The 27,201-nt window shown below is 36.3% G+C and overlaps 1 protein-coding gene across 9 annotated transcripts in view; it reads left to right on the top strand.

Moving 5' to 3' along the window:
* Positions 1–27,201, top strand: part of ATG5 (autophagy related 5) — a 101,326-nt gene that overhangs the window by 26,243 nt on the left and 47,882 nt on the right. For 5 of the 9 annotated variants that reach the window (XM_071446720.1, XM_071446711.1, XM_071446703.1 and 2 more), the window contains 2 exons: positions 5,472–5,566; positions 20,497–20,614. In XM_071446720.1, the coding sequence (XP_071302821.1) occupies positions 5,472–5,566; positions 20,497–20,614 (213 nt within the window). Of the gene's footprint in view, positions 1–5,471; positions 5,567–20,496; positions 20,615–24,972; positions 25,670–27,201 lie in introns of those variants that run through there. The other 4 variants (XM_071446745.1, XM_071446737.1, XM_071446723.1 and 1 more) reach the window with 3 other exon arrangements.

Raw genomic sequence — 27,201 nt, 5'->3', positions numbered from 1 at the left:
TACATCTTGTACATGAGTCTGCAGTCTCTTAGTGCTGTCCCCAAGTATTCCATGGTTCATATGGTTGTTAGAGAGTGGTGAACCACTGAGAATGGACAAATCTTGTGTTTTTTAAACTTTAGTGTTGAACATAGTTGCATGCAGGCTGCAAGGTGGTATTGCTTGCATAGAGCTACAGATACAATTTAATTTCCAGCTTTCTGTTTAATTTATTGCAATAAATGTCTTCAAGAAGAAACCATGAATAGTCCAGACAAAATTGTGCATATGTGCTACCCAAGGGCTACATGAGTTTGTTCACTTCTTTGACTTTGTAAAAAGATGCTAAAATACAAGAGCCATGAATTAGTATTTCCTTTCTGAATTTCAAGTCTTTCAACTCATTTTTGTATTAGTTCTTTCTGTTTTCTAAACCCTCTCAACAGCCTTCTTGAAATCAGTCCAGTTCTAGAATCTGATAACCTCTGATAGTTGCATCGTTATCAATTACAGAAACAAAATAGTTCCTTAGAATTATGATATTTTTATTGATAAAGATTAGGATGGAGGTTTTTAGTTCTTTTGCCTACTACACTGCAGTGGGAACTTCATTTTAACTGTCTGTATGCTTTTACCAGGGCTTTTCATTGCAAGGTATTTGCAGGTGTATTTTTCCATTCTGTGGTAATTGCCCAGATTTTGTGTATGCAGATTTAAAGCTATGCTGTAGTGAAATGCATGTGTTGATGGTGAGCACCTGAGCAGTGCCCTTTACCCTCTCAGTGATCCATCCTGTTGTAGCCTCATGTGGGTGAAGGGGACGTGTCTAAATTCAAGATCCACGTGAAATTTCAAGTTGTTTGAAGCATGACAGCAGTTGAGTTTCAGAAAATGACTGTAAGAGGCTAGTATGAGTGAAACTAATTTTTCTGGTTGCCTGAGGACCATTTCAGGCTGAGACTCAGGGGCAAAAGGGAGCCCAGCCTTTTAGGCCTTAGCTGGGACTAATCCTTAGTTAACACTGCTCAACAGTAAGAGGTTCAGCAATTGTTGTCTATTAGCAATAAAGTGTAATGGCATTACCAAGAACTTTTTAACATAACAAGGTATAAATTTGGATTAATTTCAACGACTGCTAAAGGATCTCTATCGGTTTTTCTGTGTCTGGATTGAAGGCACTTGAGATGGTATTTCATGTTCAAACTCAGGAGTTTATTATTTCTTATCAGTAAAACAGTCTCACTGCTGTGAGTTTGGCAGCTTTTCATTAGAAGGCACAAAATGGCCAACAATCTCTTGTTACAAGGTCTTATAAGACTAAACTATCCAATTAAGAACTGACACCTGGATTATTTTCCCTTTTAACCCAATAACTGATCCCAAAGAGCCTGCAGTGAGGACTTTTCTGCCCAATTACAAAATGCCACCCAAACCCATGGAGAAGAAGGAAGAAGAAGCATGAAGAAGAAACCCAGGACTACACCTGTGCCATCCATCTTGCTTCCATCCACAACATACTAAAAATCCCAATACCTAAATTTCTCACCAAGTGATGCACCTACACTACTCTCTATAATCTATTTCACACTTTTGTGGATGCTGGTCTATCTTGAAGTCTAGGAAACTTTCTCCATGAATGAGGGTGAAAGTCAGTGCTCCCCTGGGGGTCAGGGCACCCCAGAGCAGACAGAGAAATATTCCTGGTGCCCTGGGTTTCCACAGATCTCCAGTCTGGTTTAATGGAGGAAACAACAATTCCCAGTGTTTCCCTCCATCAGTAATTTTTTCAGCAGTTTTAATGGGTACTTTAAGGACAGGAATAATTTTACTGATTGGTTTCTGAACCCTACATGCATAATGTAGGCATACATTATGTATTTGTAAATTTATGTTTGAGTTTGCTTTGTTGCTTAATGAATTTTTGTACTGAGATTATTGTCATGGGTGACATAAATTCTTTGTAGTTTTGCCAACTCATAGATTCTGTGCATCTCTGTAGTACTGAAGGCTGATGTCTGTCTTTTGGGCATTCAGTGACTGCATTTCTAAGCAATAAATAGTTATAAATTTAGCAGCTTGGCTGATACATTTCTCAACTATTTGGCCATTAACTTTCTGATCTTTGACATAAAATACATAGAGAAGTTTTTATATTTCGTTTTAGGCAAATTTATGTAGAATCATCATCTCTTGTTTAAGAAATATGATTAGTGGAGTCATATCAAACTTCTGTACTGTCACTAATCTCACTTCTATTCAAATCTTATTGTCATTACTTTAAATATTGTTATTCAGATAGGGACATCTGCCTTTTGCAAGTACTCTTTTTGCTAATACAGAAACTCTAACACTTCAAGCTGTGAAAAACAAAAGGAATCAGATTTGACTGTTAGGGTGGTTTAGATGTCATGCAGACTGCATAAGCTTTTTATGAGGGAGGGAGAGAAGTGTGTAAAGTGCTTTTGCTGATAGGTAGAGAACTCTTCCTTGTTTACTGGCTTGATGAAAACTCAGTTTTGTTTTGATTGTTAAATTTCCGGCCAGTCCCTTCTGTCTTTGTCCTGTCTAGCCAATAAACTAATTAGCTCTTCCAGCTCAGTGTAGCACTAATAGCTTCCTTGAGACTTTGCAAAAATAGAGGGTACTGCTACATAAAAATGAGAGAAGGAAGAACCCTTTCACTTAGGTTTTTAAGGAGATTGGGGTGGATATTCGTCAGTGGTTTTGTTTGTTTGTTTAAGCTTTTAATCTTAAGGATTCTGTGAAAAGCAGTCACTTTGGGATTTTGTACTTTTGGAGCTTTAGGATTCTGGCACTCAGCCAATGCTCTGCTAATAAAGGCTCTTGCCAGGTCATATATATCAGTATGCAAACTGGATAACTTTTTTTTCTCCTGCTTGCTTTATAAATTTGTCTTAGTTTTCTTACACCCAACTCTGTTTCCTGTAGTGAAAATACTGTATCCCTGGAAAGATATTTGGCAGGCAGCAATATAAGGCTGTGAGGAGGAATCTGTTTAGAGGTCTTCAGACAGTTCTGTACTCAGTGGAGATCTTAAGATGTCTGACTCCATTATGTATAGCTAAAATTCCTGGGATATCAGGTGGATTGACAGAGCATTCTTGATTACAAAATGCACCAAGTTCATAATTCAACTGTTGCAGGTTTATTGCTGTTATATTTGGAAACCACAGAAACTTTTAGAACTTTGAACAATAGATTGTCTTAAGCACTGCCTGAGTGTTCAGAGAATAATCTGAGGGGAATAAATTTTTAATTTTAGCTGCCTTAAATAAGATTACCTGGTTTCTGGCATGTTTTGTAGGAGGTGAGGAAAGGGGAATGAAGGAAAGAAGTGAGTTAACTGCACATTACTACTGTTTAACTTCTTTTTGTCATCCAGAGCCTTCCTTGTTTGCCATATTTGCATGCCACAAGGGTTAAATGCCTAATTTTTTGACATAAGTCTTTTAGTTGTTCATAATTTCTTTTTCTCCTGATCCATAAGATGTGATGCTCATTTCTGGTGAATTTTGAGAACAGTAAACTGTTCACCCAACTAATTACATTCATTCCTAATTACAGTAATATGAGCATTAAACAAGTAAATCAAGTTAATGTTTGTTTTATTTCTGTTCAAGTAGGATGTCTCCAAATATGGAGATTCCTTATTTAAGTCTGCTGAAGCTCACTAGCCTAAGTAGGTCTGAATTGTTTTGTTTTTTGTATCACCATAACAGTTTTCTCAAGTGAGTTAGAAGTGGTAATTGAAGTATAAATCTATCAGTGCCTGCTGTGGAATGCCTGTTCACACATCTGTAGTGAAAGCTACAAGTCATTCTGAGTGCTGCCTGCAAGCAAAAAGGAAGCATGCTAAATCTTCACCTTGCTAAATCTTCACCTTCCCTCTGAAAGAGCTCTGAGGAGGAGGCAGTCATCTATCTTTGTGTTGGACATTTTCAGCCTAAACCTCTGACTCTGCAGACTGGGGTTGCCAAATGTGGGATTGTTTGATTGCAGTCTGCTCCAGGGCTGTCGGTGTCCCTCGCAGGCAGTGGGTGGTGGGTGCCCCCCTGCATCCCGGCTGCTCCTCGTGCTGGGCAGGTGCCTGCCTGGTGCTGCTGACTGTGGCTCAGGTAAGTGCCTGTCAAGAGGCACTTGCTGCTATCAGGAAACAAGGGTGTGGAAGTACTTTCTCAGATAAGTATCAGGAAATGCTGCTACAGCATACCTGGCAGGAGTTTGTTCCCAGTTTCTTGGAAATTCCTGCCTTGTGTTGCATTCAGTCAGGAAAAGCAATGTATTATAAACCCTGCAGTATATATTAACCTGTGCCTTTTAGTGCACTGGCAGGCATCTGTGCTGTATGCTGGAGTGAAGCAAACCTCAAACTCATTTTCTGCAATTGGTTAAAGTGTAATCAGCACTTTTGGAAGCAGGAAGAACCTTTTTCCTGTGAATACATTTCTGAATTTTACCTTGTTTCACTGAGGCTGAATTTTGTAATGGGTATATTCTGTAAGAGCCCAGCTTCTTGAGACTTGGCTGAACATTGTACCCAGGAGAGAAAATTGGAGACTGTGTGTTCCTTCTGTGGAAACATCCTCTGTATTTGGTGTCTTGGGAGAGTTAGGACCTATAAGGAATTTGATCCCCTGCTCTTCCTTTTCTAAAGCTGCTTTCTTCAGTAAGGCTAGCACCAGCTTTATTCATCTTAGCTCTTTGTATTTCTTTCTGTCACTTCTGGTCTAGTTATTTGCTTCATTTGAATAATTGATTTGCATGTATAAAAGCCTTTATTACTCTTAAACCTATGCTGTCATTAGTACATTTTAAATGTAATAAACTATTCAGTTCTTGTAGTGTATGAATAGCATGAAATGGTGTGCAGGCTATTTACCCTACTTACTTGGATAATAGCAAAAATGTGTTACAAGCATAAACTTTTATTTTCAGGTTGTGTCATGAATCTGGTAGTACATTTTCTGATCATGTCATGCATTGTTGCAGATTATTTTAAGATCTACATATTCAAATGTAAACCACTTAAGAAGTATTTCTCTTGCTTTAGTTTCTTTGTGCTTTACACCCATTGTTCAGTTATAGCTAAGAACAATTAGATATTTTTAGCAGACTGAAAGTATGAACCAGTAACATCAGGGAGTGGAGAAACAGGCATTGTTAATTGAGGTAATGAAATCCATAATTTATAGCCCAGTATTTCCTCAACAGTGGGAGATAAGATATGAGTTAGAGTTGCTTTCTCTTTCAGTTCAATAAATCACCACATCACTGTTTTCACAGGAGAATGCACGTGACCTTCCTTTGGCTTCAGGCTAAATAGGAAAGAGAAATGTGGGGAAAATTAATTCATACAGGTTAAACTTCTGTAAGAAAAGCTTGCATGATGTTCCAGTTGTGTCTCATTTACCTCTTTAGGCTGAAAAAAAAAAAGTTACTGATATTGACAAAGTCTAATTTTACCTTCACAGATAAATTTGAGCAGTTTTGGGCAATAAATCGAAAACTCATGGAGTATCCTCCAGAAGATAATGGATTTCGATACATCCCATTTAGAATTTATCAGGTAGGAGACAATAAAATCAAACTCTTCTGCTGAGGTGTCATATATTGTAATCTGTTTTCAGAATTATGTTTCCTTTTCTAGCATTATGGCAAAACTTTGCATGCTCATTTTTGCTGGACCCCTGAGTTATATGGATTAGCAGACAAAACAGACTGTACTTATTCTAATAGGTAATTAACATTTATTATGTTGCAAGTGTGTAATACTTTAGAATGTGCTACAGCTGGTATAGGTAATGTTTGTCTGTTCTTTTTTAAAAAACAGTTCAACAACCTAATTCTGTTTTTAAAATAGCTACTAACTATGAAGAATGCTTTAGATGCAAAATGCCCTGTGAAAGTTCTAAGCCAAACACTTTAGAAGCAACACTTTTCCCTCAACCACTGTATGGGCTTTTTTTCTTGTAGGCTTTTTAAGGTAGAAGTAATGGCATAGGTCTTGCATCTAGTTCTTACTTTTGTCTTCTAGTTGTATACTTACATCCCAAAACTAGCTTTGAATGTGGGTTTTTTTCCTGTTTTAATACACCAGAACTTTATTTTTCTCAGCATTTTGTTTGGAGACATATTCTTTGGAATCCTTACATTTTTTTCTTCTCCTAAGGACACCTCCTTAGTTTTTATAGCATTAAGGTCACAATGAAGTTTGGAATTATGTATGGTTAAAACTCATACCAGAATTCTTGTAGCCTCTCTGTAAATTAAACAGTTGTGCTCTGTTGGAATGTTTCAATCTATTTATATTTAAATTTGCACCAATAGCTATGAAAAGAAGGTCCTTTATTCATAGTACTGAATATTCTGATATTACTCTGTAACAGGTTATAATGACCATAGAAGCCTATACAGTCTTGCAGTGGGACTGGAGTAGCTTTTAATGTTAGATATAAGACATTTACTGTCATAATGAAACCTCAGATTGAGAACGGAAGTCAGTTATTTTGACAGAGATCACAACAGATGGCAAGGTTTATATAAGAATTTAAAAGTATGTATCAGGAAAAGTGGTACTTACAGCATTTGTTTGGTTGGTGACTAAGTTATTTGCTTGTTCTCTGATAGGTGTGAGGCTTTTTAAATGTCTTTTCATAGAAATCACGTAAATAGGTTTGCAAAAAAGAGGTTTTGCTCTCTGAATAGGTTGCAGATCTTTAGGGCATGAGGGAAGGTTTCTATGATACTACATGATTTCAAACTAATAAAGCTTTTTTAAAATAATTAAATCAATAACATCTATCACTTGAAACAGTTGTACTTATCTTGATTCCCATTACCTTTTCAATTGGAAACCCTTACTTGCTATGGTTGAAACCCAAAATATCTAACTAAGAATCGAAGACCAAACATAAATAAAGATGATGCTGACATAACCTTTGAGAAGGTTGGTATATATTATTTTTAGTAATGCTGCTCTTAGCATTTCTAAATATTTCCAGTTTTTTTTTAAAATGTGGGTGCAGATGTCTCTAGCTTTTTTATTTGGTTTGTTAGTGTGTGTACTGCTCTATGTGTTTAAAGGAATTTTCAGAAAGCCTTAGAAAGGGTGAGATTATAATTTAATTCCAAACAAGGAGTTAGTGACAAACTTGCATATGGAAAAATAACTGATTCCAAAGTGTTCTTCAGATGTATTTAACCCCTACCCTGAATGCATTTAATTTCCATTAGTGCTGGTAGGAGACCTCTTGGTATTCTAATTGGTTGCTTATATATCTCTACATAAACACCTAATTTAACCTGAGTTTATGTTGCAGTGGATATTTATTCCCTATGTCTTCCCACAGTGTTCTTGTAGATACTTAAGGATACAGAAGTGGATGGCAGGAAATAATGCAGGAAATTGCCTTCAATGGGAAGAGTTTCCCCTTGTATTCTCCATACTTTCTATTATGCCAAGTTATTAGAAGGAAATTCTGTGAAGGGAACTTTCTTCTTTTTGGCAGTAGGAGGGAGATGAATTTGTTTTCCTTCAAAAAATTGTACTAGATTATGATACCAAGTAAGAAAAACCAGTCTTAGCTGCAATTAATTGTGAATTGGCAAAGTTGCTGCAGAAAAAATGCATTCAATAAAGTGATTTGATAGATCTTTTTCGCTGAAGAATTCATTATTTTAAAAACTCAAAAACTCTTTCAGTTGTAAAGTTTGTCTACTAAAATACATTTCTAAAGAATAATATGAATCATACCTCGTGTGGTGACCAAATCCGATGAGGTGTGTGGGAGAAAGAAATGGCAAAAATATGAACATCATACTTGGGTAAGTCAGAACTAAACTAACCACAGGTAATTTTAAAAACCCTTGTCCAGCATCTCTTCTTTTAAGTATAGCAGCTAAGATTGGACCAGAATCCTGGAATCTACAGCAGATAATGTAAAAAAAAGTTGAGAATCACTAAGGATCAACTCATTTGCAATTTTAAAAGTTAGTGAAGGTATCTTGGCGATTTTATTGCCAGCTGCTGTCGTATTCTGTTAGCTGTGTTGTATGGAACTTGAACCAGATAAACTTTGACATAGGTGGAAACTTCTTCTACCAGAGACAGTTTAAAAATAGTATTATATTTTTGTGATGCTTTTCATTCGATGTGTCAAAAAAGAAGTTCCTCACTTCATCTCTTCAGAGGTGTAAGCTGCTTTGTCTTCAACTGACAGGTGCACAAAAGCTTTTTTGCCTTTTTATCTCATAGTACTGTAGAATTGAGTGCTTTTTGCACTTGTTCTTTAATGGCAAGAAAGAAAATAATAGTAATGTTTTGAGTATATTTTGAATCCAAGGTGTCAAGCTTTTTGTATCCAGTACTAGAGCTAGTTTGGCTTGTGGAATTTCCCCCTGTGTTTATAAGAACAGCTGATGTTTCACAGTCTAATTGAACAAACTGGCTGATAGATGGCAGGAAGTTTTCATCAGTCTTTGGCTCCAGGCACTGTGACAGGCCATATTAGTCAGGAGAGGAGTCTCTACATGCTCATAGAGACTGTTCTGATAAACTGCTGCCTGCTGTGGGAGCATTCTGAGTCCCAGCTGTTGTGCACTTAATTTGTACTCATTCCCCATTTTTGTTTCTTGCTCTCTTCCCATGTCATTTTTGTTTCTTGCTCTCTTCCATGAGCATGATGTCACCCACCTCATCATGCTCTGGAGTCTGCCCTCTGAGTGTATGGGATTTACAGCTGTATAGTGTATTTCATTCTTGAGATTAAAATTGCAAAAGTATTGGAAGGAAAGTGGATGAAGCTGTCTTCATGCCAAGTTTTCCTGAGTTTTTTTAGAGTCTCAATTGCTTGAGGCAGGCTGGCTGTTCTGTGTTTGCCATCCCAAGAAGGGATGATCTGTGTTTGTGTTTTCCTTTATTTGGTACTGAATGAGCATTTGCTTTGCTTCCATTTTCTAAGAGTTTTGAATAGCTTAATAATTTTATTGTTTATAATTACATAGTAGGCCTTAACTTTGAACAGGTTTTCCTATGATAAGTCCCTTAAGATGTTGAGATTAAGCTGTACAGTCACAAATTGTGAGGATGTTTCTCTTCCTTTGTAACATGAGCGAAATTCTCCATACTTATAATATATAACTTAAATTCAGCACTTTGCTCTTTATGTCAAGGCTGCAGTATTGAGATGTCTGAATCAACATAAATGTTTACCATGACCTGTCCTCTAAAAGTGGGAGTGGGAAATAAAATATTTTAAGACATTATTAATACCTGTCTCAATAAGTGAATCAGAAGCTCAAGCATGGCCATTTCCAAGCAATTGAAGACTGTTTCATCCATATTTCCACATTAATTGGCAGAGCTCAGATAAGCAGTTGCAAAACCCATTGCAAGTATGCAAATCAACAGCACAATTCAGCCCATATTATGACAACTATTAAAAAAAAAAGATCAAAAGAGGTTGTTTGGAAAGATACTGGGTCTACCTGTAGAGTTTTCAAGTAATAATAAATCTACCTTTTTATTCTAGTAGATTATTAAATTTTTTGTTGTTGTTGTTGAAAAGTCTCCATTGCATTTCAAGTCTGAATTTCTCTGACTTCAGTTTCTAGATTCTGTTTTGCCTTACCCCACTTTAAAGTCATGTGACTTTGTGATCTCCCATGTTCACTTATGGATTGGTATCAGGAGCTTTCTTTGATAAGCTGAAACAATTCAGCTTTTTAAGCCTCTTGTCATGAGACTTTCTTATCAGTACTGAAGTTGGTTTTTAGTCATCTTTTCAAATGCTGGTTGATAGCTTGATAATCCTCAAGATTAGTATTGAGGTTAGGGAGATATAAAGGGCAAAAGTAAAGTTAATTTTTATAGGATATTAAACAAAAAATGCTTCACGCATTGGTGGAAGACAGGTGAAGTTAGCTGCTACTTGAAACTTCAGCTCTGAAAAATGTTATGAAAGAAGTTACAATGCAATACCTCGTCAAGGAAAAGAACTAGAAAATATGCTGTCGACCTGAAGAGGGCAACACAACACAGCAAGTTTCAGCATTTTCTTGGCTAGTGTAGAATGCTCTTGAACAGACCTGTGTGCAGTATCTTCATTTTTTCTTATTTATTGAAAATGACGCTTTCATAAAGGACCTGCTAAAAATAGACAATTTGTTTCTTAAAAACTTCCTTTTACAAGGAAGAAGTTTGAGTGAATAGGAAGATCATGTGAAAGAGTGATTTGTGTAACAGCTGGGCTCAGCTGAATTTCTGTGCTGAAGAGAAACAAATGGACTCTGAGTTTTTCTAATAACTGATGGTTTGGCACTAAAGAAACAGTAGCACACTTTCACCAGTTTTAAATTACTTCAAAATCAAAGCTTCATGAATAAGAAATTTTTCAAGCTTTGTTAGGTAAATATTTTTCCTTGTGCCTCATGACTGGGGGAGGTGGGGGGAAGAGCAAGAAACACTTCCATTGAGTATTGCACAGGGGCAGTGTGATCCTTCAAGACTCATTTTCTGAACTGGGATGTTTTGCTCTGTGCTGAAAGTAATAGCAATTTGACTAGTTCTCACCTTGAGTTGAAGGTCACTGTCACCACAGTTCCACCAGAGGTTCCATAATTGCATAAGCTTTTCTTATGCATCACAGCGCACACTGAAATGAGCTGGCTCAAACCAGTGCTGCTAAAGATGACTTTTTAACATATTCTCTGTGAAGGAGTGCTCATGCAGCTCTCTTGAAAGACTTCAGGAACCCATGTGCAAGTTCAGCCTTGTGCCTTTAAGAATCTTGGTACAGCATGGGAGCTGTCAATCAAGAGTTTCAAAGAAAAATTCTGAGATGATAAACCGTATCTGTTGTCAAAACGTGACTAAAGCTTCCTTAAATATGCCCAGGTTGTCTGTAAAACTGTCAATCTGCCTAGTTCAAAGCTGCTGTGAAAGTTGCACAGGGCTCAGGGAAGGAGATGCAGAGGAGATGGAGCTATAAAGCCTCGATTTGGGTTGATTCTCAGCTGTGGTTGACCTGTTACCAAGCTGCAGGGTTTTAAACCAGTTCAGGCCTGTCACTAGGAGCCTCAGTAATTCTTCTGGGTTGAACGTAGATGTAGCTTGCATACAATGAATAAAGTAGTTCTGCTTGTATGAGAAACAGTTTGTTGAGGTTCTGAGTTATGTTATATCTAGTTAAAAAAAAATAGGGATATACTGGATTCTGCATATTGGGGATAAAATGGGTAGTATTTTTTTTAAATCTCCTTTTTTTATCTTCCAATACTTAAGTTATTTGTAAATCCCAGAAGAATCTAAGTATATGAAAAACCAGTAGAATCCTACTAGTTACTAAATGAAGTCAAAGTAGATATTGAATTACAATGGAATAATGGACACTTTGTGTGGGGGGAAAAAAGTCCATTGGCAATTTGAAAATACCTTAATCTTACCTCTTATGCACCCCCCAATTACAAATTGGTGCTAGCTTTTTAACCAATTGGTATTGTATAAAACTCTTCAATTGTTGTCTTTTCTTTGAATTGTCTTACAATACTGGAGTTGAGTGCAAATAAGTTTGGGTTCGTGCTACAAGTTTGAATTTAAACCATGAGGTTTGAATCCTTGTGGCTCCCTTAACTGTTTCATTAAGGTGGTAACCTTGTAGATGTATATATCATCCTAAATTTGTTAAGAAAGTTAGTGTATGTATGCAATTTTTTAGAAATTGCACTTTTAACCTCAACCTTGAATCTTTATTCTTAAGTATATCAATACATTGAGAGGCTGTGATGAAGACAATGAATGAAGCATTAATTCAGTTGAGTTGAGTCTGTGCACAGTTACTCACAGATCTTATAATTTGATTGCATTGTTCTTTAGTATAATGCTGCCTTTCCTCTGATCATTAAAGCTGATCACTTTACTTTTCCATTTCACTTGCTGTAGTCAACACAAAGTGATTTGCCACTTTTATCACATACTGTGTAATGTGGGCAAGTTCTTATGTTGTGGCAAAAGGGACTTGGCTTATCTGAAGCTTCCCTGAGCTGTATTCCCTAGAGATTGGCTCTTGTGCTCTGATGTAGTAGCAAAAAAAAAAAAAAAAAAAAAAAAAAAATGGTGAGCTGCTTTCCTCAGAAAAAGGGAAAAAGCTGGTACATAATTTTTTCTTCAGAGAAATGAGGAATGTCATTTTCAAGGGTTATTTCTGTGGCTGTGCAGCATAAGCAGTGCCTACAGAATTAAACCTAGCTATCTTACGATGCTGATGCAAAACTCTGCAGAGATGAAAGCCACAGACAGTACCTGTTTTGACTTATCAATATCAGCATTTCATCTTTACTTATTTTAAAATAAAATAGGTGAATAAAGTAGGTTAACTTTTGCACAGAATTGAGGATTAGAAAATATAGAAAGTGTTCTGTTTTTGGAAAGTACCAAGACTTCTATTTGCATTTTCCAGAAGACTAAAAGCAAATTTTCTACAGGTAAATGTGGAATGGAACAGACCTCTGAGGAAATGGGATATGATACCACACTCTAGAAATACAATATGAATTAGCAAACAATTTTTTTTTAATTTTGCTGTCCTTGATTAAAGGAGCTCCTTTTGGTTAATCATTAGTGTAGAAAACTGCAGCAAATTATTGGATTTAATGGTTTGAAGTAGCTTGAAAGAGATTTATGAAGTATTGTTTTTCTCACTGCTCTTAAGCAAGCAATGTAGTGTTTGTTTTTGTGGATGTAAATCCATTTCTAAAGTTGTTTACTTGATAGGTAGTCAGTATTCAATTGCTCAGTTCCTAAGTGAGGCTTAGGTCTGCATGTGCACATAAAGCACTGCAGCTGTGAATGAAGAGCACTATTGATTTGTTGTCCCTGACTCTTCAGATATCTTGATATTTTACCAGTTACAAATACAAATTGTTTGCTGGGAAGGAAATGTATTACTTTGAGGCCATGCTTTTATTGTAGGTGTGTTTGCCTTCTCAGGGCTCAACAAAACTGCCTCTTGAAGCTGTTTTTTGTATTTATCTCTGCTGTTTCTGCCTCTGTGACAGTTGCCTGCTGTCAGCTCTGTGTGTCTCAAGTGTTGACTTTCTTCTGCTTCTAGGATCTGTCCAATTCACCTGACATTAAAAATATGCAAATCCAGTTGTTCAGAGAATACAGTGCTATTTTCCCTGCACAAGAAAATTTGATAGATAATTTGAAAGACCAGGCAACAGCCAGAATGTGATTCAGCCATGCTTGTTAGGCATTTTGAGTGGTACTTCTGCAACTTTTTGTGTGGAATTGGAACTTTTGGCAATACATACTCTTGTTAAAAATGACCCACAAATGACTCCCTGTCATAGATCCCACATAGCAGTGGGACCTATGACAAAGAAAGTAAATTATATCCTAGGCTGCTGCAGGATGAGAGTTGTCAGCAACTTGAGGGAAATGATCCCTCCAGTTCACTCCACACTGGTGAGACAGCACCTGGAGTCTGGTTTTGGGCAGTTCAAGGGACACATGGAGCTATGGGATGAGAGTACCATAAAGGACCACTGAGATGATTGAGGAACTAGTGAATCTAACATCAGAGGTGAAAAAAGGCTGTGGGACCTACGACTGTTCAGTCTAGAGAAGAATTTTGGGGGTGAGGAGATCTCCTCAGTGTGTATAAAAATCTGTCTGAACAGCAGAAAGTATTTTGAGTGCAAAATCAGTGTAAACAACATGAGGCATCTTCATAAACAGTTACAGAAACTTAAGCAATGTCTTCAATTCTGAAGTGTCACAGTGCACTCAGAACATTTAATTTCTAATCAGTTTTTTAAGGGATGCTTTCTAACTACACAAATCTCTTTCAGATAACTAGAACATGTGGTAGGACATTAACTTTCAAATGTTTTATATGGTTCTAATTACTCATTTTGTTGCTATTATGTAAAGTTTTTTTCTATAAGATTGTAAGGAAGCATTCTCTGCCAGTTTAAATAATATGGAGAAGGGTGATATTTTAAATGGTTCTTTAATCTTTTTAAGGATGAGCAAGTAATTGCCCTCAACAATGTAAGGGAGAATTAACTGAAATAGTTGCCATATTTCTCTGTAGGTTTATAATGCTAAACTATTGTTAGTTGTGTACAAAGTTAGTACAGAACTGCAATTGCTTCATAAGTATGCTCTGTTTAATGAAAGGCATCAAGGAAGACACAAGTTGTTGTCCATGAATAATTAGGAGAATAGTCCTTAACCATTCATGATCAAAAATGGTTCAATATTATTGTCTAGACATAACTGTAATAAGCTCTACTACATAAAATTTTAACCTTATTCCAGATGTGTTTATAATTCTAGTTGTGGCTTTAATTTGACTACAGTTTTGGCTAAGATACTAGATAATTTTAGCATTATTACTTGCATCAATTCTTGACATAATACTTGCCACATGTTATGGAGGCCGTTGTTAAGGTCTGTTAAAGCTTCCACCAAGAAAACACATCATGTAATTCATCTTGCTTTTAAACCAGTGATCATTTATGTTCAACACCACCTAAATTGATCATTTATGTTCAACACCACCTAAATGTTTCTCAGTTTGTGTAATAGTGTTAGGAGTGCTTTCAAGAATTACAGAATTTTCACTTGACTTGATGTTGTGATTCCTTGACACATATGATTGATACCATGATTACCTCCCCATCTAAGGAGTTTTACAGAAGTGTCATTCTAGAGGTGCCCATTCAGCATGACCATATTAAAGCATATGTGCATGCATTCATGGAATCATCTTCAGCTTCAATCTAGTGATAAACTTCTGCACTACTAATTGAGGTGACTGGAGTTAATGTAATTAAATGTATGAAGTGTAGCCTGTTCATTGAATCTTTTTTGTTGTTGTTGTTGTTGTTTCAGGCCTCTTAAGAATAGTAGGGAGTGTAAAATTCCTGTCCATCATAATTAAGACTTTCCATTCAATGAGGAAACCAGAGTCCTTTTTACAACATATAACTGTAGAAGTTCTGATGCAAACTCCAAAATAGGTGAAAGGATTAATTTTTTTCTATAGTTTAAACTCAGGTATATATGTTGTGATTTTTATAACCACTGAAAATATCTAATTTATTAGAGAGATTTAAAATGTAGTATGGGAAAAACAGGTAATTTGATTTAACATATTTGTTTATTTTATAGCTAGTCCTGCAACCCACAGCACATCCTGTCAGTGACTCAATTTTTGTGGTAATTCTGGGTAGGTGTGTTGAGAATGTCTATTCTTTTTGTCTTATGGGTTTTAGTTATGTGTTGGACATATAAAAGCGTTACTTGCTTCTTTTATTAAAAAAAAAAATTCTGTTTTATATTTAGTTGTACTTTTTTCTCTGAACAATGATGTGATACTGCAGATAAGCAGTTCAAAATTTTGAATGCTAATGAAAGCAGTGCCAACCTTATTCAAAGCACACAATCATAACTAGAACATCTACTTGCTGGACTTTGCAGAGAAATACTAGAAATAGTCTTTTTTTTTTTTTTGGAATATTGTTCCAGTCCCATCATCATAAAGAGTAAGTAAAATAGAAAAATTATCAAAGGTATAGAATAAATCAGTGGGTTGTCTGGGAGAAGCCCTCTATTACTTGGAAGATTTGAAGAGGAGAGGAGCAACAATTACAGGATAAAGACATCTCATATGTTCATGTTTTATGCCTCTTGTAATAGAAGCTCAAAAATATTAATGGAGTTTGAAAGGTGACAGATTTCAGATAGATAAAACAAGATCATTTCTGTGTGTACTTAAGCTTGTTGAGCTGAAAATCATCTTTATGAAAGAGATGGAAGTTGTTTTTTAAAGCTTTTTAAAAGGAAAGAAACAGAACAATAAAAACCCATCAACTCCCACCCAGAAACATTGTTGTACCATCTCCACAATTAAATACTCAATGAGTCTGGTCTAATATTAAGTAAAAAGAAGTCAAAGGTGCCCATCTTGAAATTCCAGCAAAATCCCAGGATTTCAGCACCAGTGGAAGAACAGTATTTCAGATGGGGATTTGCAGTATCTTGCTTTTGGACAGGCATTTTGTTGTGATGGTTCTGTGACTACAGCAACTCATCAGCTTTTCAGTTAGTCACTTTTAAATTGTGCATTGAGATTCTTATTTGAAAACATTTCTAAAAAGTAGAAGACATCTAAAATGTATGGAAAAAATGTATTTTAGCAAATATTTGCATAATTTTATTTTCCTGTTCTTTCTTTTTTATATATAATAACTTGCATTATTGTGCAAACTCTTTTTACTTCTAAAGCTTCTTGGTTGAGTTTAAGTTTAAACAAAATGGTTCTATGAAATTAAGAGAGTTTTTTTAATATAAAGTTATTCATTACAAAGCAGAACAGACTGAATTTGACAAGTTACTGAAAATATAATGGAATATGTAGGGAGGTCTCAGCTTTTATTGTTTTAGGTTGCCAGCTTATACACATTTGGGAATTGTAAGAACTTCTTTTTTACTTTGTGGGTTCAGTGTGTATGGTAACTTTTATTTGTTTGAATATTGAGGAGCAGCTGAGTGTTTAGGCAGAAAATCCAAATCCCTTCCTCTTGATGAAAATAGTGGTAACTGCGATTTTTCCAGATTAAAACCCAGTGGTTTGTGAGTTATGTTTTTCATTTTAAGATGCATCCTGTGTAAAGTATCTGACTAATTAAATTGTGGATTTCATGCAGTGTTTGATGTTGTGTTGACTCTGAAAAGGACCAGGCAAGCTGACAACTTTTTTTTTTTTTTTGCCAGGATGATAGGGAAGAAAAAGTTACATTTGTTAGCATAGCATGTGACTGTATAGATTGTCTGTGATCTGTGAGGCTTTGCACTGCATTAGAGGGCCTCTTAAAACTTGCCCTCACCTATAACTCTTCTCAATGCCAGTATTCCTGAATAGGTAACTTTAATCTTTCTCACTGTGGTGTAATTTGTTTTGACCCTCATTCTCCTATCATTGTCAGGGCTTAAACTTGATTTTAAAAAGAGTAAAATCTTCATTTGTTCTGCAAATCATGAGATTTATGGTGCTATGTACTAATAGAGAAAAATCAGAAATTGCAGCAGAAATTGCAGTTGCAGTTAAGTCAAGCTTTCTAGAAAGTATATGAATTCAGAGATGAAGATTTGCTTTCATATAAATTCAATAATTTGATAGTAAATTGTGGATATGATCAGTACAAAATGCCCTGAAATTTTTAGGCTTAGTGATTGTCTTCATATGTTCATATACCTGAAGGCATTTTCTCTGCAGAGGTTGGCAATTGCTGATTGACTTCCACCTGTTGTATCCTGCAAATGCATCCAGAATCTTGAACAGCTCACAGCTACATGGAGGCTACACTGTAAAATAAAATAATTTTAACAATTCCAATTTTCTGTTGAAGGTATGATCATTTTAGCTGGCAAAATGATAGATATTGTATGAATATTTGCTTTAGATCTGGTGTAGATTATTTAAAATCATTATCAGTTATGCAGTGATATCTTTATGGGTCAGATTAGATTTTCTCATGATTGATTAAGCAAATATTGTACAAAACACAACATTATAAAAGCAGCTATTCATGGTGGCTGTTCCTCATGTCTTGTTGTAGTAAATGGAGTCATAGAATAGTTTGGAATAGAGTTGGAAGGGGCCTTTCAAAGGTCATTGAGTCTGACCCCCCTGCCATGGGCAGGGCCATCTTGCACTAAACCATTTTGCTCAAAGCTCCATCCAGCCTGGCCAGGACTTGCAGGGATGGCAGTACTGGAGTAGAAAGTTGTGGTCAAGCTGGGCTTATATTGCTACACATGAGAAAGGGTGATGGCAAGGTTTTTCTGAAACTGTGCTCCTGTATGACTAATACACTTGGAAAAGTTATCCTCTAAATATTGTGGAATGTAGGATGGGACTTTTCTTTTGATTCTTTTAATGCAGAAAGCATCTGCTGCTTGTGAGGGAAGAAGTGTATAAGCATCTTGGGGTAATACTCTGCCTGTAGGATTAGATTTGTGAACCACAGTCTTTGTATAAACAACAGGCAGTTACTTTTATCATTTTAACATTGATGAACACCAGTGATTTTTATTTACTTTACCACATCTGTGTTGCTTAACACTTAAAATGCAAAACTGAATTCATTTTCTATAATGTTTTATGATAGCAGCTAAGGATATTGTTTGCAGCAGTCAGCAACTATGTGGGAGACTTGAGAAAATAAAATTTTGGCTTTTCCCTCTTGGCATTAAATTATTATAGCTAGGGGTAAAATTGTCCATAATTTATTAATAAATAGACTACCTACTTCTCTTTGTTTCCACTTCTGCTACTTCAGGAGTTAAGCACTTGGGAGTTATGACTGGACTTCTGTGAATATCCAATTATTTTTAAAAACTAAACCTGGTACAAAATTGCTTTGACTAGAACAATGTTTTAGAGGGATTGGGTTTTTTTTCCTTTTTTTTTTTTTTTGTTATGTTTTGCATGTATATTTGTTCAGCATAATGTGCCAGAGTTCACTTTTCAACTGTGGAGCTGTCTGAGGTGGATGCATCCTGCTGGCTGTGTGCCTCCCAAAATTTTTCAAATGTTCAGATATTTCATTAGCCCTGATGATACCCCATAAAGGTACCCTGAGGACATAGGGAAGTGACTAGAGCAGCTAGGAAACAACTTTTGATCAGTCTTCATGAGAAAAACTGGGAAAGGACACTTTTTCCATATTTGAAGACTGTTAGCAAGAAGTACCAAGTAGTTGTGTGTCAATAGTTCTGCACTGTACTGCCCTGGAATTCCTTCTGAGCTAGAGCACCACTCTTAGGCCAAGACTCCCTGCCTGTGAGGGACACTTGTGTTGTTGTTCTTCATTTGTTGGTTTGAGTGATTGGTTTTTTTGCCCATGAACCCCCACTGGGAAATAACATACCTCTTGATAGTGAGTTGTTTCTACTTTTTAATTACCATAGTAGGATGGGAGATACTTTCTGAAAGGTAGGAAACTAAATTTGAAAGGGTCAAAACAACTTTGCCTGTCTTTGCAATGTCAGGTTCTTGCTGCCCCAGGGCTGCTTTTACAGGTACCCAAAGAAGAGAGCTACCTTAACAGAAACATGGTTCTTAAATAAGTTCTGAAGATCTGCTAAAATTTAATTTGGCCAGGGACATTAAGGGCAACAAGAGGAGCTTCTATAGGAATGTCAGGGATAAAGGAAGACTGGAAAAATTGTAAGCCCTCTCCAGAAGAAATGGGACACCTGTTTACCCAGAATGTGGGGGTATTCAGTGTCTTTTTTGCCTCAGTCTTCACCAGCAAATATTCCAGCCAGACTGCCCAAGTCCCAAAAGGGAAAAGGCAGGACTGGAGGAATAAAGAACTGCCCACTGTAGAAGATCAGATCCAAGAACACCTAAGGAATCTGAAGGTGCACAAGTCTATGGAACTGGGTAAGAGACACCCCCACATACCTTGAGGAGAGTGACATATGAAGTGGCTAAGCCACCATCCATCATATTTGAGAAGTTGTGGCAGTCCAGTGAAGTTCCTACTGAAATGCAACCCCAGTTTTTAAAAAGGGAAATCAGGAAGACCTGGGGAACTACAGGCTAGTCAGTCTAACTTTAGTGCCCAACAAAGATCATGGAGCAAATTGTCCTGGAAACTATGCGAAGGGATATGGGGAATAAGGAGTTCTGCTTGATCTGCCTGGAGAAGAGAATACTCCAAAGAGACCTCCCAGTACCTAAAGGTGGCCCACAAAAGAGCTGGGGAGGGGCATGTGATGATAGGAGAAAGAGAATGGCTTTAAACTGAAAGATGCATAGTTGAAATAATTCTGGATTCCTTTACATATCTGCAGCAGAAGTGGGCCATGTATGTTCTTTACATATGATTGATTCCTTAAGTGAATAGAAGATTCTGGGTTGTCTGTCAAAGCACAACACTTTTTTTTTGTAAGTTGGTAGTGGTTCTTGCAGCTGAAATAGTTTGATATTTTTGATATTAAAAAAAAAACTGAGCAAAAATCATCTGTTGATCTGTAAGGGTAAAGTATTGCTTTGGCTTGGCAAAATATATAAGGATATGTTGAACTCCTAAGTTTGTGCTCACTGCTTGTTGGTTTTTTTAATTAAGGGTATATTAAAATAGTTTTTATTAAAGTGTGTTGTATTCCCATAACAGAAGGTTTGGGGCTTTAAAAAAAAATTAACACTCTTGTATCCATGACACTATATCTATGAATTATCTTCACAGTTTTTCTGGAGTGACAGCCTACTTGTAATCATTAATAAACAAAAACTTCCCTGCATTTCATGATATGAATGAAATGCAAGGTGTGAGGCAGGGGGAATGTGGAAATACCAGATGTTTCTTCTGGTGCAGCCTTTAGTTCTGTCCTATTGTGTACCTGTCTGAAGTGCTAATACTACATATTTGCATGGTCCTTTAATTGTTTGGTTTGATTATTTTTTGTTGAAACAGGCAACAACAGAGAGACCTTTTATACAGAAGCTATTTCGACCAATTGCTTCAGGAGGACAGTTGCATACTTTGGGAGACCTGCTAAAAGATGTGTGTCCTAGTGCTATCATCACTGAAGGTACTGCAGAAATAACTTTTTGTCCAATAAGATAATTCTTTTTCTGTTGATTTATTGGGTTTTTTTGGTACAGATTTTTTTGGGGTTGTGGTTTTTGTTTTGGGTTTTTTTTCATATGAGTATTTTGGAGGGAGAACTAAAATGTCAGTACCAGAATTTCAGATTTCATTCATTCCTGGCTCTTTACTGTGCCCTGCATGGTTTCAAGAAGGTAAGATTGAGCCCTTAGTCACTCCTGAAAAATTATTCTCTAGAAATTTTATTCTGAAATTTCTGTACTCTTTTGCTATTATGATGATCATAGTAAAAATATTCACATGTTATTTTCTACACTTTTAAAAAAAATATGAAAGTGTCAGCAGATTTTAAGTTACCTTTTATTTTGTATTCCAAAAACTTTTTATATGTAAAACTCCAAAACTGATAGAAATTGAAGATGTTTTCAGAATGCTTTTTTCTGTTCTTGAAGTCCAACCTTTTAAAATGTACCAGTAAGAGATTTTTACAAGTATATAATACTTTATGTATGATTACGAATTAGTATTGTGTAAGCAATCAATGTAATGTATTATTTCATACAATAGCATTTGTTGATCTGCACTTATTCAGGAAATGGGATTTTTTGGATGTAATTTTAGTCTCAAAGCTTACAAGTATTGTAACTGTGATATATGTTTTAGGAGGAATAAGTGTAACAATTATGTGCTCTGCAAATTAAGATCAAAGTTACTTAATGCAAAAGGTTTTTAATTTCTTTTTGCTGTTGTCTTACCAGTACCTGTAAATATGAGGAACTTAATGAGGAACTTAATGAGGAACTTAAGAGAAATGTGTGATAAGCTAGAGAAGATATTGGCACAGAATTTACTGGTGTAGTATCAGCATCTTTTAACAACAAAGCACTGAATTGGAAATCAATATAAAGTTCTGCAATATTTTGTTGTACACAGAAATTGCTTGATTCAAAATTAAACAGTTGTCACAGATTTCTCCCAGTATCAGGATCTTAGAAATACACTGAAATGTCAAAGTACTTTTTTTTACCCTTGTTTAATACTTGTTAACACATGAGAACAGTTTCCAAAAAGAACAGAAGGTAAGAAAAGTATGGAGTATTGCTAACCACGTGTCCATTTTTCATAAAGCTCTTTTAAATTTTGGAGCATTATTTTAAGTAGTGCTTTCCACTAACTGTCCAAAAGATAAAGGGAGATACCAATAGATACATGAGTGTTAGCACCAGCAAGTTTAACCATCTTTAAGTACTTAACTGTCAGTATCATACACACCCTACTGAAAAGGTACAGAGGGAATTTAAAAAAATCATTGGGAAGGATGGATGCATTTTAACTTGAAAGGCAGTCGAGCACAAATGAAATGAAAGAAACTCATAAGCAGTTATGGACAAGTTATTCCAGGATTTAAGGGATGACAATTTTTATGTAGATTTGCCAAAGCTGCAGATGGTGAGTGTGGTAGTTAACTGCCCTTATTGAAAGTGTGAATGTAATACAGTTCTGTCTGAATACCAGTGATGATGCTTCCCATCAGTAGGCCTTCTTTGCAGATATTGACAAAAGCACCAATCTCGGACAGCAGAACAGAAATGTGTTGTGCTAATTGCTTGCTTCGTTTTTGTTAAAAGCTTAAAAAGCCTACATTTATTCAACCCGGACAAAAAAAAAGTTGGAAAAAGAGAAATTAAAGTAGGTGCTGTTCTTACACATAAAAGGAGGGATGTGAAATTCAGTGGGTTTTGGAGTGTTGGAATATGCTTGTCTGTTCCTGTATACGTCTGCTTGAATTTGGCCCAGTTTTTACTGAACAACTTGCAAACTCCAGAGTTTAATAGATCTGGTCCCTCAGCACATTTTCTCCTGTAACACAGTTGGTGTTGTAGTGTCATTCAGTTGTTCTTGTGCTGTGAGTGTTCTCCCCTGCTGGAGAGCTGGGGAAGCTGTCTGAGCTCAGTGCAGAAAACAACGTGGGCTTCTGAGGAGATGTGGGGGTAGACTGATACACAGAGCCAGTGGAGGGAAGGGTAAGAGTCTAAGCAAGTAATTTGGAAGAAAATGAGGGATCTGGGAATCATTAAATGTGATTGGGAGAGTGACTATAAACAGTGTGGCAGAATGAAAGAGATTGGGGAAAAAGCCAAAACCTGACATAATAAATGCGAACACCTGGACAGGGTAAGTGGGGTAGGAGATGATAAAAGGATGAGAGAGAAAAAGAAGCATGTTGCTTGTGGAGCATGCACAGAGCTCGTGCAAGGCATCTGTGAAAGAATGGTGAGTAGATATCCTGCTGGCCAGGTGATTCAGAGAAGGGATTTGGAGAAGCAAATTGAATCAGAAGTTGAAAAGAAGGGTAGGTTGTGCTGGCAGAATGACAAGCTGCAGGTGAAGAGGTGGTCAGGTGGAGCTGGGGGTTGTCAGATAAAGGACTTGAGGAAAGCTTGTTCAAGGTTTGCTGTACTGCAGACAGGAATACAAAGCAGAAATTCAGGCATGGCAACATGGAAAGAAAAAAAGGAAGAAGCAGAATTAGAACAAAACAGAGGGATGATCAAGAAAGGTTCAGGCATAAAGGAAAGTGACCTGGAAAGATGGATGCCCATGAGAGATGTGATTCTTACTGCTAAGGATCATGGACAGGGAAGGACAGTGCTGGTTTAGGCTTGACTGGTAGAGATCATCATACTCTGTTCACTGATTAGTCAATTTAGCCAATAAGTGAATTTAATTATTCTCTTACTTGACTAAATCCACTCATTCATTATTCAAATGTAATGTGCACTATATTAAGTGTTCATGCTCTAATACAGCTTTGAGCTATTAAAAAACCAACTAATTCATCAGACTGTTTAGTGCCATTTTTGAGTTTGCCTGTAGAAATGTTAGCAGCCACAATGAGGAAGAGCATCACCCTTTTCCACCAAGTAGACTAAACTCCTGAGGCTGCAGAACCACAGCACATCTGTGCTATTGAAGTCTTCATGAAACTCATTCAGTAAAATAATTTTCTCTCTGATGCTGGATCACTGAGAATTTAACAAATTTCCTATGTCAACAGATGTTCCATTAGTTCAAAATACAGAGGAGATATGGGTATAGGAGAGTTTAATTTACAAGCATGTTTTGGAAACCTGGGATACCACACTTAAAGGTTTTACTTCTGAAGCAGTTGTCTCCATTTGAAGTTGAATATTTGAAGTTTAGAAGGTGTCAGAGCTGTAGACTGGCTGTACAATCATAATTTCCTTACATACTTACCATTCAGCTTATAATCACTCTGTGCCTCTCATCTCTGTCTTCTGTGAGACTATTGTCTTTGTGCCCAGGCTGGGTGTGTTTTAGTGTCAGGTGTGTGGAGTGAAAAATCAGTCCTAATTCTTGAAGGGATAAATCAAGAATGAATGTGCTTCAAGAAATATTATAATTTAGGCTGCTCAATACTGCCTTTGGGAACAGAATTTAATTCTTTTTTCCCTGGAGAATTCATTCATATGTAATCACAGGCAAGCTGAGGATTACAAATCCACACATTTTATAGAGAGGAGCATTCAGAAAAATCCAGTGATCAGCATGAGTGTTCTGCTGAACAGTTTGCTTGCTTGAAATCAATGAGAACTCTGGGCCTTTGAGTGTGCAAACCCTAGACACTTTCTGAAGTAAAGTTTAGGCCTCTTATAACTATTCTTTTGTCCCACCCTCCAAAAAACTTATATTTATGCCTATAAAATTGCTTTGACTTCAATTTGTGATCTCTAAAATGATGATAATTCAGGAAACTATTGTTAAAATGGTTTCTAAAGGAAAAATAGATTGTAGTCAGACATTAAAAATTGTCCTCTTTGGACTTAGTGTCTTCTAATATATTTCTTATAAAATTGTATATTTTGTCTTAATCTACACTTTATTCTGGTGGAGGCATTAAAATAATATTGTAGCAAACCAGAATACATTATCAAAGGTTTATTAGAAAATAATTAAAAACTTTTTCATGTCTGGATTTTCAGACTAGGCAGTTATCCAAGTTTAGATTTACTTAATTTTTCTGAACAGATGAAAATAAAAGTAGTATCTCATCAAAAGTATGCTTAAAGGTGTAATAGATACTGGAGAAGCAAGTTTTTAAAATCTTTTTACTCTTCTTTTCAAAGCCATTTAGATAATTTTCCCATTAACCTCCCTCTTTAGTGAATTGATTCTCTGGTGACATTAACTGCATCTTTTCTTCAGTGCAACACAATCAATACGATTTTTTTCTTTCTGTTTTTCTCCATCTGTTGACTTTTTTTCCCCCTTTTCCTCTATGGTTTTCTCTTTTCCAATGACTTTTCATTCAACTGGAAGCTTCACGGTGATTGTGGTGGTCGCTTGTCTGTGGTGACATCCGTGGCTGAGCTTTGTGCCGTGGGAACACAGGGAATATATGGTTTTCAGACTCAGCATTTGTAGCTGTATATTGAGCTGTTCCTGCTGCCAGATTCTTAGGGACCACCACAAGAAGAGGGGAGGGAAGGGTTTCAAGAACCACCCACAGTGTCTATATGCCTTTGCTTTAGGAAGCATGGATATAATTAAGTCTTCCTTTTAACTGTGCTGAGAAAAATGTTTCAATGAAAAAATGTATTTATATATCTATATATGTGGATTGAATATAGGCATTGGTTACCAACTGTTGAGAACACGGTGTAAAGAGCACTGTCAAAAGAACAGGTTGAATAATGACATTAAAGGATTGATAGTGAAATGGTCTTTGTAAAATGCTGTGTCAATATTATTTTGGATTGTTATAGACTGCGGGTAACTGTTTAGAATACTGTATTTTATTTAAATTAGCTTATGAAACTATTTATTCAAGGCTTTTATTGTTCGTTGAAGTGCTGTAAAAAATCAAAACTTTGAACTGTTATTATCCCAACCCATACTTTTCTGTCTCTCCTCAAACTGATCCTTTATTCAATTTTATATATACACATAATCATATTTTTTAAAAAATATATATGTGTGTCTGTAAATTTTTTTTCTGCTTAATAAATTCTGTACAGGGCTTATCTTTCTGGGTTGCTAAATAGTTTCATCTGCTTAAGCTGTTAATCAGAGAAAAACTGGTTGATAAAAGACTTTGTTATGGGCATTTTTATACTAAAAGCAGAGTGGCTTTTGTTTAGAGTCCATCCTCTAACTCTTCAGATTTCAAGGAGCATCAGCTTTACCTTCTCTTGTCCTCAGTCACTGCAGTGGAGTTGGAGCAGTGGGCACAGTAGTTGGGAACCCATTTGTCAAAATATGTATCAGGCATTTCAAACATTAGTAGTAATGGTCAGAAAGTGTGAAGAAAAACAGTGGAAGTAGAACAAGCACTAAGAAGCCAGTGTAGTTCTTAAAACTATTGGCAATTACATTAATTATCTTGACTATAAAGGATACCCTGTTTTTCTAAAGCAACATGAGAATGCCTCTCTTTGTTAGTAGCAAACAAAGAATGATTTGGTTTGGAAGGGATCTTAAAGCTCATCTAGTTCCATCTCCACTGCCATGGGCAGGGACACCTTCCCCTATCCCAGGTTGCTCAAGGCCCCATCCAGCCTGGCTTGGACACTTCCAGGGATGGGGCAGCCACAGCTTCTCTGCACAGCCTCTGCCACTGTCTCGCCACCTGCTGAGTAAGGACTTAATTCCTAATATCAAATTTAAACCTGCCCTCTTTCAGTTTCAAGCCATTTCCCTTTTTCCTATCACTTTCTCTCCAGCTCTCTTGGAGGCTTTCTTTAGGTAGTGGAAACATTTAAGAATTCTAAGAATAGTGAAATGTTCAGAGAACCTTCAAGGAAGATGCACTTATTTTCACTTTGTATTACTGCTCCTGCAGTACTGTGCAGTACTTTCTTCCAGAAGGCTAGGTTAGAATTGATCCTCTCTAATTTTGTGTCTTTTGTGTCTGAGTAAGTATTTAGACAGCAAGTGTGTTAAATCATCTGTTTTCTCATTAGCTGAATATTTATTCTTTTTACATGGTTCCTATTTAGCTGCTTCATAGGCAGTGGTTGTGGTTATGTGGCAACAGAAACAGTAAGACCAGGTCACTACCTTCCACTGAACATTGATACATTTCATATGTTTCAGTTTTTTTCTTTGTTCTGGTCTTCCTGTGTTGACATAAAGTTTGAGAAGCAGTGAAATCCTTCTTGTCATGTTTAATAAATATTAAAATCAGTATTTTCAAACTAATCCAATAATCACTTCTGCTGTATTGTAGCCTGCTGTAGTCTTTCTTTAAGGCATGTTATATTTTTGTGTTTAGTTACTGAACTGTATTTTGTCAGTTACACAGCAGTTAATAAATTAAAGTCACCTTAGTCTGAAATTTTACTATGGATAAACCTATATTGTGTATTAGTATATTTTTATTTACTGTATTTCCATAATTGTTTAATTTAATTTGTCTAAAGACTGCATACAATTGAAATCAAATTTGGGAGTTGTGTAGTAATATAGATATACTTAGCTTGCTATTCAGGACTACTATTCCTGACTGTCTAGAGTTTTTGGAAATCCTTCCTGGAAGATGGACAATTT

The sequence above is a fragment of the Agelaius tricolor genome, unplaced genomic scaffold (genome assembly GCF_023055355.1).
Source record: "Agelaius tricolor isolate 1412-34295 unplaced genomic scaffold, bAgeTri1.0.p SCAF_1, whole genome shotgun sequence".
In the NCBI taxonomy this organism is placed as follows: domain Eukaryota; kingdom Metazoa; phylum Chordata; class Aves; order Passeriformes; family Icteridae; genus Agelaius; species Agelaius tricolor.
The sequence above is the reverse complement of the archived record's forward strand: the minus strand, read 5'-3'. Positions and strand labels throughout refer to the sequence as shown.